We start from the raw sequence: 13256 nt of genomic DNA on the forward strand, positions 1-13256 counted from the left end.
AAGTCCAGAAAGACTATGTCCACTGCTACCCCTGCATCTAAGGATTTGGTGACCTGGTCACAGAAGGCCACCAGGTTGGTCTGACAGGACCTGCCGCTAATGAACCCATGGGAGAGGAAGCCCTAACTGCTTATAAACACCTCTATCTTTGAAGAAAATATGCAGTTATATATAATACTGTCCAAATTTGAGGAATACAGACAAAAAAGAATGAGGCCTTTGAAAAACAGACTATGTAAACAAACAACAGAAGAAAGTATAGATCAGCGTATTACTGATCGGAAAAGAGGCAGAGTACAAACTGCATTTGGGAAATAGACAGAATCTCTGATTAGAGACAAGATTATTTGTGACACTGAAGACAATGCATTGCAAGAAAGGCTATTGCATGAGACACACATCTCTAGAACAGGCTATCCAAATGTGCCTGGCAGCAGAAACTATGACAGGCCAGACAATGCACCAAAAAGGGTTGTCCAAGCAGTAGGCAAGAAAGAATGTGGCCAGAAAAAGTCACCTCACAGCGTGGGGTGGATTTTTGCTGGTAAGAAGTCATCTCATGGGGGGGATTTTCCACTGGCATGGAGACAGCTAAGCAAAAGTGTGCAAACAGCTGGTTGTGCAGAAACTATGGAAGGCAACATGTCCCCAAATGCTGTGCTGCATTTGGAAAGCTTCATTTTATCTGTAATACAACTGAAGTTTGTTGTTTAGTTCTCATTCATTGTATGCCTGTATTTGAGCTCAGGGATCACTACAGTGTTGGTAACCCCACATACAGAAATGGATTATTAATTACCAGTGTATTAACCGTTGATCACATGCACAGCTTTGTAGAAGGTCACAGAACACACCTACCTCAGCCTCTGCTTCAAGAAACGTCCATTAAACTAGATTAAATTTGAACTATATATTTTATAGGTACAAGTATATAAAAATGTAATGTGATTTCTACCCTGACATAATGTCCCTTTAAAAATACCACACCCTTTGCATTTCTTTCTTGGCTACAGCCTGACATTCCTTTCATTTTTCTGATTTCTCTGGGTTTGCAGCATTCACAGTTACTCTTTCTGGTGTGGTTTGAGTTCACACTTGAGATCAGGTTGCCTGTATAACTGACAGATTGAGGTGGCAAAACCTCCAACGTTGAGGGACTTCAAAAACAAATCACCTCCACTAGCAATGAAAGTCCCGGACTTCTGATATGCCCGTGAACAAAGAAAGAATCAGAATCCGGCTTGGCAGGAGTGTCTGAGTTTCCCATTGCAGACAAAGCTGAACAAGGAATTGGGAGTCTTCCCCCCCCCCAAACAATTTCCCTTTGCTTTGCAATAGACCTTTTTTTAAAGTTCTTCCAGATTCTTCTATAGTTCCTGCTCAGTCAATAAATCTGTGCAAAGGAAAACATATGTGCTTAGCATGACCCCATTTGCCAGCAGGCACACAACCAGCTTGGCACATGCTGGAGAGACCACCAACAGCAACAGCACTTCATTACAAGGCAGCATGCTTAGTCAGTGCCAGTTGGGAAGCAAGGCAGAGGAGGTAGCGGAAGGAGCTAGCACAAAAAAAAGAAAATCAGTCCCAAATGGTCAGGAAAGGCCAATCTTGCCATTTACAGTGCACAAAGCCACTGCACAACCCCCACCTGCTTCTCCACAATGCAGGGCCTCCTTCGCTGGTCCTATTATTTGAGGAGAGGTGAAAAAAGACAGAACTTGTCTCCAGAGGCTTCTTCCCCTCTCCTAGCTAAGACCAGAGGCAGCACTTGATGTAAAGCCCCTAGAACAGGATGCGTGCCAGAACTTGGCACGTGAAGGCATTTTGCTTGGCATGTCCACCTTGGGGCAGATGGTGGGGAAGGGGCCATGGCTGCACTGCCACAACAAGGATTGGGCCCCTTGAGGCTCCCTCACCATCCACCTCTGGCTCATCAGTATCTTATAGGTTGAAGTTGCGGATGTTTTTGGCACTCTGCCCAAAAACATTGCCAACCCCTGCCCTAGGATAAGGACCAAATGGTAGCTTGCTTAGTACCAAGAACCTGTGTCTATAATTTGGATGTGTTATAAAAACTGATAGTTGCCTCAGAATTTCCCTGTAATACACCAGCAGATGATCCGTGAATTAATCACCACCATCACCAAGAGAGCACATGCAATCACTTCAAGCAAAGATCCACGAGGAACCCATAGTCCCATGTAGGAAGTGAACGACTGCCTTTCTTCCCCTGCAAACCTGCCTGAGGAAACCATTCCAAAAACTGTTCTGTCCCCCATTTTGCCAGATTTGGGTTCCCAAACTACCTTTCGGGAGATTAAATTAAATTCCTAGAAAGGGGCACTCAGCTGACCTGTAATGTCCCATTATGTAAGATCTTAGGAGGCTTCTCCACAGAAAAGGTTTTCCTTGAAAGACCAAGTAGCAGCTTCAGTAAATGGTGGGATTTTCTCATCATTAAGTTAATGTGGAACAATGCCCCAGATTTCAGCTACATGAGAGAGAACAGGCACAGGGTGTTTTCAAGCAAGATAAATTCAGTTGAGGTCAGATGCAGGTTTTGTTATACCTTTTATGGAACAGATGGTACAGACCACACTACACCCTCCAGGCACACTCCAGGGAGTCCCATGCAGTATGTATTTCACTACTCAGATGTCAGACTGCTGGTGTCATCATTTCATTCAGGGATTTGTGTCAAAAGTCTCTACACTCATATCTGTTTTATATAATATATGCACACACATTAAATCTTAAAGAATAAACAGTGGGTGGCTGGTATACAAGACAGAGCCCTCTCAAGCACTTCCAGGTCTCTGATTTACACTGGCACATTTACAGACCAAACCTTTCTAACCCAATTAAAATCTCATTTCAGCTGTCAATACAAATGTAGCCTGTTTTAGTTTAGTGGTCCTGAGAACATGCGTTATCCTGGAACTGTGGACAAACTTGATCTTCTGGACAAATCTACTAGCCTACTCTCTATCCCAAACTACTCACACATACATCACTTACAATTCTTCCTCCTCCCACATACAGAAACCCTTGCAATTGCTCTTAATAGTACTTGAGCGCCCTACAAACTAAGAGGCACTTCATTATCCTTCTGCAAGAGAAAACTTTTCTCCCCCAACTGAATTATTGATATTATTGTAGCTATAATAAGTATCAAGAAATACATGTACATAAATTTTGTTTCCAAATATTGGTTTGTTTCAGGTTCTGTGTATATGCAACATTGGTAAATATATGCAATTCATAAAGCAAAATTAAAATAATAAAATGATGACACCCCAAATCCCACCACAAAGCTCTCAGCCTCTTCCTAGAAATAGATCCCATCCCCTTCCAAGAAAAGCTTAGCAGAACATAATCGTAGGCCCTGCACTGTCACTTGAAGGGCAGCAGATTCAAGTTCTGGCAAGCTTAAGGAAGGAACTGTCACCTTAGTTGGGAACTCTCATCAGGAAATTGAATTTTAGTCCTTCACCTGGCCTCATCCCTCACAGTTTGACATTTGGGGAGACATGGGTTCCATGACAGCCAGGTTGCAACCCATTAAAGCTTTGCAGGTGCAAACCAACAACTTGAATAGCATCTAGTAAGAAACCAGTAATCCCGTGTGGCAGAGAGCCCTGGTATAACACAGTATCCACATGGTAACACTGGTTAGCAAACTAGCTTCCATATCCTATATCATCCAGAGGCTCCAATAGGACTTAATGTAGCCTCATACAGCAGTAGTGAAGTCTCAAGCTGACAAATACATGGATCAGTGTGGTGAAACATTCATCCAAATACTGCCCTCCCATTCTAGAAATGGCCTAAAAGACTCATTGGAAGTCCTTCAGAAGTCTCAAGTAAGTCAACAAAACCTTTACTGTGCAGATGAATCTACCCATCCTCTATAAAACAAGCACAAGGGAAGAGACAGGGGCAAAAAAAACCAAACAAAAAAAAAACAAACCCCACTCACCACAAGCTCGGCAAACCTAGCATTGAGCTCCTCTGCTGACGGGATTGGAACAGAGAACTCCAGAAACTGGAGGGGGTTATTGTCCTTGAGGTTGATTTCAGGGAGGTCACTGCCTCCAAAGCAACAAAGAAATCCCAGAGCATGACGATTCCTTTTCCGAGGAGCCATGATCATATTGTGGGATGCTATCTACTGATCATGATCTGCAGAGAGAAGAGGAAGAAAAGCTGTTAAATGGGAAAGAAACTATACCAAACAAAGCATTTGTTGTTATCATTTGTGTATAGGGTAGACAACAAAAATATATCTTACAAGCCAAGGAGTTAAATAAAAAAAAAAGTGAGCCACCTGGCTGGAGAGGTGGATCAAACTCAGATCATGTTGTCATCATCATCTTGCATTGCCGTATAGCATCTCTCACCCCAGAGTTTCTACAAACGTTACATAAAACTTGGGTGGAGTTTTCAGAAATCCTTAGCATCATCTTAAGGTCTGCTCTTACTGAGTCAATGACAGTTTTAATATTTACTGGAATGGAAAATAGGTTAAACCAGTGATGAGTCCTTTGGACAATCCCTTTCCCCCACTCCAATCAAATAGGCACATGCAGCTACCCTCTCACCCACACCTAAAAGATAGCCACCTACCTTACAGCACCCAAGGACATGAAGATATCCCAGTATGAACACACATAAGTAAAACACAATACAATGCAACAGAGTAGGACAGGCACATAAAGCATGAAGCTGAAATTACAGGTTTGCAAATCATTAACAGATAGGGTGACCTCTGTTGATATGAAACTAGATGCATCTATGTCTTCTGTTTTTTACTGCTCGGCACCCACCCCCGACCGCCAACACCACTGCGGCCACCTGCAGGAGCTCCCTGCTCAGCCCGCCCCTGCCGCTGACACTGTTGTGGCTGCCTGCGGGAGCTGTCTGCTTGGCCCACCACCAACACCGCCGCGGCTGCCAGTGGGAGCTCTCCACTTGCCAGCACCACGTCCCCGTTGCCAACATCACCACTACCCCCTGTGGGAACTTGCCCCCGCCTCAGGAGGCGCACAATGTTCGTGGTGGTGGGGACAGTTGCACTAAATACAGCTGTCCTCTATTCTTGAGGTTCCCTGATGGCCAACCTAGTAATAGACAAGAAAGTGGATTCCATTCACTTTGATTAATAAAAACACTTCTGGAAGCCTTAAACATCCTGAAGAGACTGGGCTATAGGTCTCCAGGGGAATCACTGTTTGAAGACAGCTACTTGTATCACTTGTGATGAAGGAAAGCTGGATGGAAGTAGGGTGACCACCCCTCCCTAATTAGGCAGGTCAGTCCCAGAATGGGAACATCAAGTCCTGGTCCCAGGCTGCATGACTTCAGCACAGCATTTTTCCCAGATTCCTGGTATTGTGCAAGGATCTGGGTTTTCTGTTCACCATGGAAATACAGGAAACAGTGGATTTCCCCTTGCAGGCTGACAGCATTCCAGCCTGCAAGGGGCTACTTGGGGTGCCACATGCATGTGTGTGCCTACGCAAATGCACATGGCAAGCAAGACAGCCAGGCAGTGTGGGGAGCAGCTCCCTGCAGATGAGACTGGAGTGGGGAGGTAAGAGGGAGGGGGTGCAGACTGAGGTCCCCACAGTGTGGTAGGGAGTGGGACAGGGGCTGGGGGTGCTGCCCAGCCAGGGCAGTACATGGGGCCCGAGGTCAGAGTGTGGAGCAGCACAGGATCATGGGTAGCTCATCCAGAAGGTAGGGGGACAGGGACAGCTCCCTGCCACTCCACACAATCCTGGTGTGGGGGAGGACATGAAGGGGACGTGTTCCCCAGATTTGTGTGCGAGGCAGGGGAGATGCAGGCTGCACATTGCAGCCTCAGGGCTTCCTGCCCTGCTGCCCTTTCCCTTGGAGCCCCACGCTGGCCACGCTGCCATGGCGAGGTACCCCCTGCCAGCCTGGCAGCAGCAGGGGCAGTGGCATGGAGTTGTGCCCCCCACACTGCTGCCGTGCAGGCAGGGGGTGCGTGGCCGGTACAGGGCACCTGGGGGAAAGGCAGCAGGGCACTGAACCCTGAGCCCACTCTGGGCAGCCTCCATCCATCCCCACTCCTGCTCCACTCAGCTCTGCTCTGCCTGCGCTGCCAGCAGCAGTGAGGGGGACGAGCATGTGTCCCGCCTTTCCATTTTGAAAAGGTGGTCACCCTAGATAGGGCTACAGTTTGATATCATACCTCTATGGTAGTTATTAATGGCAAACAGAGCAAAGCACTCCAGCACTGGAATTGGGACTGTTCTAAATGTTTCAGCCCAACTTTTTATTTTGTCAAAAAAATTCTGAGATTTATGTTTTTAAAAACATCCCAATCTTTCTCCAAAAGTAATTTTTCTTATAAAAATGTTTTATTTTCCCTTTAAAAATGCTCCCTGTTACTCGGGACTTGCATGTTAGTGTTTGCATAATGCTCACAGTGCTGGTGCTGTGGGAATAGTCAGAGGGCTTCAGTCTTTGTGGCTCTAGGGCCATCAATTTAGTAAGTCCCACAAGAACTGTATTCTCTCAATGAAAAAACAAGTGAGGATAAGTAACACTCAAACGAGGCAGGGGAGGATGTGGAATAGTTTTAAGTAGGTTAGTGGATCTCCATCAGCATTTCAGCAAGTTAAATGGGAGCTTTACACATTGAAAACTGAAGGGTCTGCTTCACCCTATTACATTTGAGAGCCGTTTCATATTTCAAAGCTAGACATGGTTCTTACGGATCTTGCCAATATACAATCAGCTGTTGTGGCCCTAGGAAATAATATTCTATTTTAATTTCCCCCTCTGTCTGGAGCCATATATGCATTTAGATCATGGGTAGGTGAAGTCCAGCCCACAGGCTAAATCCAGCCTGTAGAGGACTCCAGGGAGACCCACTGGAAGCCACACAGGCAGTTGCTGCTGGGAAATAGAGTCCAACTACCAGCTGGAGCTGCCATTTTACCTACCCCTGGTTTAGCTTCACATACTATACCATCTTCTACCTGCTAGCTTACTGGAGTCCCTGCCTCATTAAAACCATGTGGTGTAAGAGGTAAAGAGAAAAAGCATTTCATGACAGCAAAATTCCAGCTAGCTAGTTAGCAGTGTTTGGGACCTATCCTCTCCACCTTTGTGCCCCAGAAATATGGGTTTGGCAACTTAAGGGGCTGCCCAGGAGAAAACAAGGATCGTAAAAGTTTTGCAACCTTGAATAACATTGTTTTTTATTCATTGCAAGAATTTGCTCCCAGATCCCATATAGGCATCTTAGGTAATTTAGAGTCATGTGCCCCATCATAAAAACTGAGCCCAATGAAATATTCTGCAAGAAAACCTGGCAGCCCTTTGCGCTGCTCATATAATGGAATTAAGCTCTGACCACTATTGGCTCACTAGAGAATTCTGTGTTTTGTCTAGCAAGCCAGTTTACTGGACTAATCCCTGTGTAATGCCAGCCACTGTGCTTTGCCTCCTATTCCACCGTGTGCGTTCTAACCTGAAATGGTGCTCACGAGTGATGCTGAGGTTTGGAGCAGCTTCAAAATCTGCTCTGGGATAGAGCACTGAAATGAGAGATGGGACCCAACAGCATGCAAGGGCCCAGAACATGTGTTTATTGTTAAGGGAGAATAAGCCACCAAAACACAAACTGCAGACACCAGGTGTTGCACATGCCAGAATTTGGGAAGCAATGACTGGTTTAACCACTTTGATGCTGAGTACTATTATACAGGCCAAAATACACACCAGGTGCTGGATCCATGTCTTGACTATCAGTTTGAAGCGCTTAAACATGGAACAGAACAACAGCTTTTCCACCATGGTAGCCTAATAACAGGCCTTCATGAGTATATAAACATTATATGGGACTGGGTTAAGGCATTTTTACCTTGACAGTGACTATCTACACAAGATGCTGACTGTGCAGTCATTTAGTACTTGTCATTTAGTCATTTAGTACGCCAGCACACTCCTTTTTTGTGATTCAGACTGTGCAGTAGCCTAATACTATTGCACAGTAGTATCGGACTACTGTGCAGTCAGCGTCTTGTGTAGACACGGCCAGAGTGATGTAAAGGATCTAGGGTAGAAGACCTAAACCCATAAATCTTTTCTTATCCAAGAAAAGATCTTTGTCTCCCACCATATAAGACAGTGAAGAAGGAAGAGCCCTGTGTAGGTCTATTTCCCATGAGAGAACGCTCCGCCATTCCCATGTCAGGGACAACCCGGGAGCTAAATCAGGCAGGTTCTCTTAGCTTATGAGCTTGTCAACCTTATCATGTATGCCGTTTCCAAAAACAATGAATTTAAGATAACAGAAAACAAGTCATACTTATCAGAGAATAAGATGGGCAACAGATTACAGTTGCTCAACAAAGTGCTGTGTTAACAGGAGCATTCAAAGCTAACTTTTCCTTCCTCGCACACTTTCCTTGATGTTTGACAGTGATCCAGAGAGACACAAAGAAAAAGTGACACGAGCCAATTTGTGACCTAGTCTAACACGAAACATTTAGTAGCCCAAATATTGGTCAAGTAGAACCTCGTGATAATGTGGTTTTCTGTCTGCAGCCCTTGAGTTTCAGCCTTTGGTTTCCCACTCTTTAGATAAGTGTGATTGGATAAGCTTGGAGTGCTAGTTCACGGGTGAAATGAAAAAGTTGCTTGTGAGACTCTTGAATCAGTAAATTAAGCTGTGCTGAACTTCATTACAGGTTCCAAACCCACACTCGATGCACTCCTCCCGATACTGGGTTTTATACAAGAAACTCAAACTTCAGTCTACATTTTCCAAAAGACTTCCAAAGGTCTGAAAACCCTCCAAGCGTGCCAAGGATTGGCTTAAAATATTAACAAGAGATGAGGTTGAAGTTGGAGGTTTCAGTTTAATTCTGCCTCCCCTCCCTGATCTCCCCAGATGTCTGGGTTTCATTCAAACCACAAATGCAAAGTGAAACTCAGGGGATGCAAATCCATGTGAATTAAAAGAAGAGGGCTGATCAAATCTAAAGCAGCGAGTTGCACACAGCTCCACCAGCAAAACCTTGTAATTAAAATCCCCCCTTCAAAGTCCTTTGAGAGTTTCAAGCAGAGATGGAAAGAGCAAGCACCAAGCTTGGCAATGATGGAATTTTCGTTTTGGACATTTTCATGCATTTTCAGGAGACTTTGTCACTCGTATTAAGGAATAACATGTTTCCTTCTCTAAACTTGCACACACTTTGCAGGGGGTAGGAGGGGAGGGGAAGGTTTGCAATCATTGTATTAAAAGATGCGATAATAGGGGGTGGAGGGGGGGGAAATCTCTGTTTCACGCTAGCTGAAAACTGCTGTTGGAGAGAAACCTCACAGAAACTTTGAACTGTGCGTTAGGATATGCAGTGGTTCGGTCTGGAACATCATTAGAAACATTTCTTCTGCAGTTTCATCCCTTCTACTTCTAAAGAAAAAGATTTTCATTGCACCTTGATAAATAAGGGTTCCTCTAGACATTCAGGTAAAAGCAAGATAGGATCCAACATGTGCTCTGCACAAACTTGCCACCTTCCATGACATGTGCCTGGCAGGAGAAGTGACTGTGGGATCCAGCATCAAATCCTATCATACCTTATTGCTGCTGTAGGGAGATCCCAGCATCATGATCCAAAGCTCCCCCTGCACTGACTCCCACTGTGTGGATAGGAATCTTGTTAGCTGATGAGACCTGTGGCAGCCCATGGGGTGCTGCTGTAGATAAGGAGTCCCCTCAACTGATGGGACCCCCAGCCGCTGCAGCATATAGTAGACTCCTGTGGATGGGAGCCCTGCCAACTAACAGGGGTTACAACTGCAGGGGCATAGCTATGCTACACATGCAAAATAAAGCTGGATAGAAACCATCTATAAAAGTTAGTACATATTTTCCACTTCTAACTTTATAGCTAAATGGACCTTTTCATGGCACGATAGTTCATTTATATGTGTAACCAGTCTAAATTAATTGTGCAATTAACTCAGTAACTGCATGATACACATGGGCAGAGGGGGCCCAAGATATACTGATGGGAAAGTAATTAACTCAAATGGGAATTCTTCACATGAGATGCACTTCACAGTCAGTCAGATGCATCAGTGAAGTGCCACAAACAGAGTAGAAGACAAATCTCTGGCTCGGTTTCTCCTTCTCTCACTGCTATGGCCTGGAGTATTGGAGAGGAGGAAACTCAAAACCATAAAGCCAATCCTGAAAAAAGAGTGGGGGGAGGGGAATAAATCATCTACAGGAAGTGGAAGGATCACAAAGAATAAAAAAGAAAACCCATAATGAACCAAGGTAGCAGAAATCCATGCTTTGCAACTTGGTAGGCAACAGGTAGGAGCCCAGCTGAGCTCTTCAAGGGCAGCAAGAACACAGCAGAACAACTTCAGCCTCACTGTTTTTTGTTCAAAGCACAAAACTATTTTGGGGCTGTTTTATCAACCAAGGGATTGTCCTTTTGCTGGGGAGTGGAGGAGTTGTTCACAATGAACACACTCTTTCTAGTGTATATTTTAACTGCCAGATCCAGTCTTGACAGGAGCCAGGTGTGAAGAGCTTTGGGTATCAAGAAGGAGTGTGATGGAGGGAGCCTGAAAAAAGAGGGGACGGGAAGTGACTGGCCTCAACACACACCACTGATTGTGAGCAGCCCATTCAAACAGGAAGTCTCCTGCCAGCAGTTTGAAAGGAGGGATCTGTGCAGGCCACAGAAAAGCTGCATATTTTGTCCTTTTAAGGGACTTGTTGTTTGACAGCTCAGGGGTTTATTTGTGTTATTTTTTTAAAGGGCTTCATTTTTTCCACTTAATCTGAAGAATAAACCATATTCTGAGAGTAAATAAGTAAAGCCCTCTGCAAAGTCTAGTTCCTGGGGGCACAAGACAGGGAGCAAAGGGAAAGGCAGCAGGTGAACTGAGCCCCAGGGATGCTGCATCAGCACAGCATAGCTCTGTCATGGAGGCTGCCACCCTGAGAGTACCGTAACCTGCCCCAGGATGCTCTGGCTTGTCCATTTGCCAGAACAAGGCTGCTCTGTGCAGATGGCAAGACCAACAACAGGTGCTAGAAAAGTGACTTGTGGCAGCGGTCTCACATTGGAGCCAACGTGGCATGTCAAGCCAATAGCACTCGAAGGGATATTCTGTGTAGAAATCTGAGCATGCCAGCTTCTTCAAAGAAAATAAATAAAACGCACCCACAACGTACAACTGGCCTGTGGCACTTACATGCTTGGCAGGGCTTGCTTGCCCCTGCTCTGTGACCTGGATTAACCTATCTAACGCTGCCTCCTACATCCAAGAGCAAGACTAGCAGCTGTTTCTTGCACACAGCCGAGAGGAAAGGGACAAGACCCAGAGAGCGAGTGCCAATGCACTGCTCTTTTGAAACGCCCACATTCCTATGTTGTCTTTGCTAAGGGTATAAGGGGCCATACGTCCAAGGGGTGCTCAACACAGCCAGTGGAGGTTAACGCTGGCTTCCAAGGTACATTCATAAGGACACAGGAATCTCATTGGAATAGGCCAAGGGTGACCCAAGACTGGAATCCAGTCTTGGACCATGACCTTGGAGAAGGCAAAGTGCTCTCACACACTGCACCATCTTGTGGACTGTGGCTTTGTAAGAAAGTGGAGAGGATAAGCAGTTATTTCTTTGTCTCTGTAGCTGACAAGCTGGAAGTTATCAAGTTTTCACAGAAAAATCTCAAAAAGAGGCTAATCTTTTCTACTCTGTTCCACACTGCTCCTTCCTGATGCTCTACATAACTGCCTGGCCATAGGTGCAGTCATTGACGATGCATAGGAGGTTCACGTGCACGTCCTGAGTGCGGCAGTGCACCCCTGGAAAAAGGCACTGCCGAAACTGCCAGCAGCACCTGTGGGCGGTCACCGCTTACCACCCCCACCACTGCCAGCAGTGTCTGCGGGTGGTCGCGGACCACTGGTCGGCACTTGCCACCCCCCTCCTTCCACTGCCCACAGTGCCGCAGCTGCCTGCAGGAGCTCCCCACTTGCCACCACCACGCTCCTGCCACTGACGGTGCTGCCACCACCTGCGGGAGCTTGCTGTGCCCCCCCCAGCCTCCAGAGGCATGTGCCATTCATGGTGCAGCTATTAGCTTCTGATGAAGCTGCTGCTTATGAAGGCTTATGCATCTCCAGTTTAATTAGTCTATAAAGTGCAAATCTACCCCACCTAACATAACTGCCTCTCTCGATGCTTATAAATGACAATTGCACTAATATAGCATCATCTTGAAGGAACTCCAAACTGAGGCAAAATCTCAGGGACGGGTCCAGAGGGGGTGCAGTTCTGCAGCTGAACCCCACTTTTGGGCTGTGTGGGGACTGGGCTCAGCTGGGAACACTGACAGTGGCAGCAGTGGGGATGGGCAGAGGGGTGGGTTCCCCCCCCGCCATCCAGTGCCCCCAAAGCAGGTGGGGGAAGGGGAACACCTCAACCCCTCCCATTACTGCTATCCCATTACTGTTCCCAGCTGAGCCCAGCCTGCACACGGCCTCTCTGTAGCTTCTCTAGGACTGCAGGGAAGGCAGCAGCAGTAGGCAGAGGAAGAGATAAGAGACAGGATGTTCCTTTGAGCAGAGGGGAAGGGGATGGGATTCTTATGTTTTGGGGACTGGTGAGGGGGTGGAGGCTGGAGTGAGGTGCAGTCACCCCTGCCATATGGGTTGCTGCTCCCATGCACCCCCACCCCACCCCTCTTGCCAAATCCTGGATCCACCCCTGCAAATTCTGATGGTCTCTACTGAAGTATAATGGGTAATTCTATTGGCACTAGTGTAACTGCAAATAACAATTTGGCCTGATAGCTAGGGATCTCTTCTCCAACCACCAAATTACAGCAATACCAAGATCAAGAAGGTACAATAACTCACATGAAAATTTGTTAGGGATGATACTACAGTACAGTGATATCTTTAATTATTAGCCATGGTCAGGACCTCAGTTTTAGCTCTCATAAAAGATGGAATCTTCAGCAAGTGAATTTATGCTAGTGAAAAGTGCTAGACAGGCAGCTGAGGCATTGAACTGTACTAATGTATCAGTCTCCAATCTGGAATGATCACCTTTAGGAGATGAAGTGTCAGACAGTCAGTCTATAAGCTGCCTTTGCTGAGATGGTTGACTAAATAAACTAGTTGATGCCTGTTCTACTGGTGCATATAGGCTGTGTGTAGACAAAACGAGAGGCGTGTATGCA

The 13256-nt window shown here is 46.0% G+C and overlaps 1 protein-coding gene across 3 annotated transcripts in view; it reads right to left on the reverse strand.

The window, feature by feature from the left end:
• Positions 1-13256, reverse strand: part of DAAM2 (dishevelled associated activator of morphogenesis 2) — a 276677-nt gene that overhangs the window by 159351 nt on the left and 104070 nt on the right. For all 3 annotated transcript variants that reach the window (XM_019549617.1, XM_019549615.1, XM_019549616.1), the window contains one exon: positions 3983-4185. In XM_019549617.1, coding sequence (XP_019405162.1) covers positions 3983-4156 — 174 coding nt within the window. In that variant the 5' untranslated portion in view covers positions 4157-4185. The remainder of the gene's footprint in view (positions 1-3982; positions 4186-13256) is intronic.

Source organism: Crocodylus porosus, unplaced genomic scaffold, assembly GCF_001723895.1.
Source record: "Crocodylus porosus isolate Cpor-Errol unplaced genomic scaffold, CroPor_comp1, whole genome shotgun sequence".
Classification (NCBI taxonomy): Eukaryota; Metazoa; Chordata; order Crocodylia; family Crocodylidae; genus Crocodylus; species Crocodylus porosus.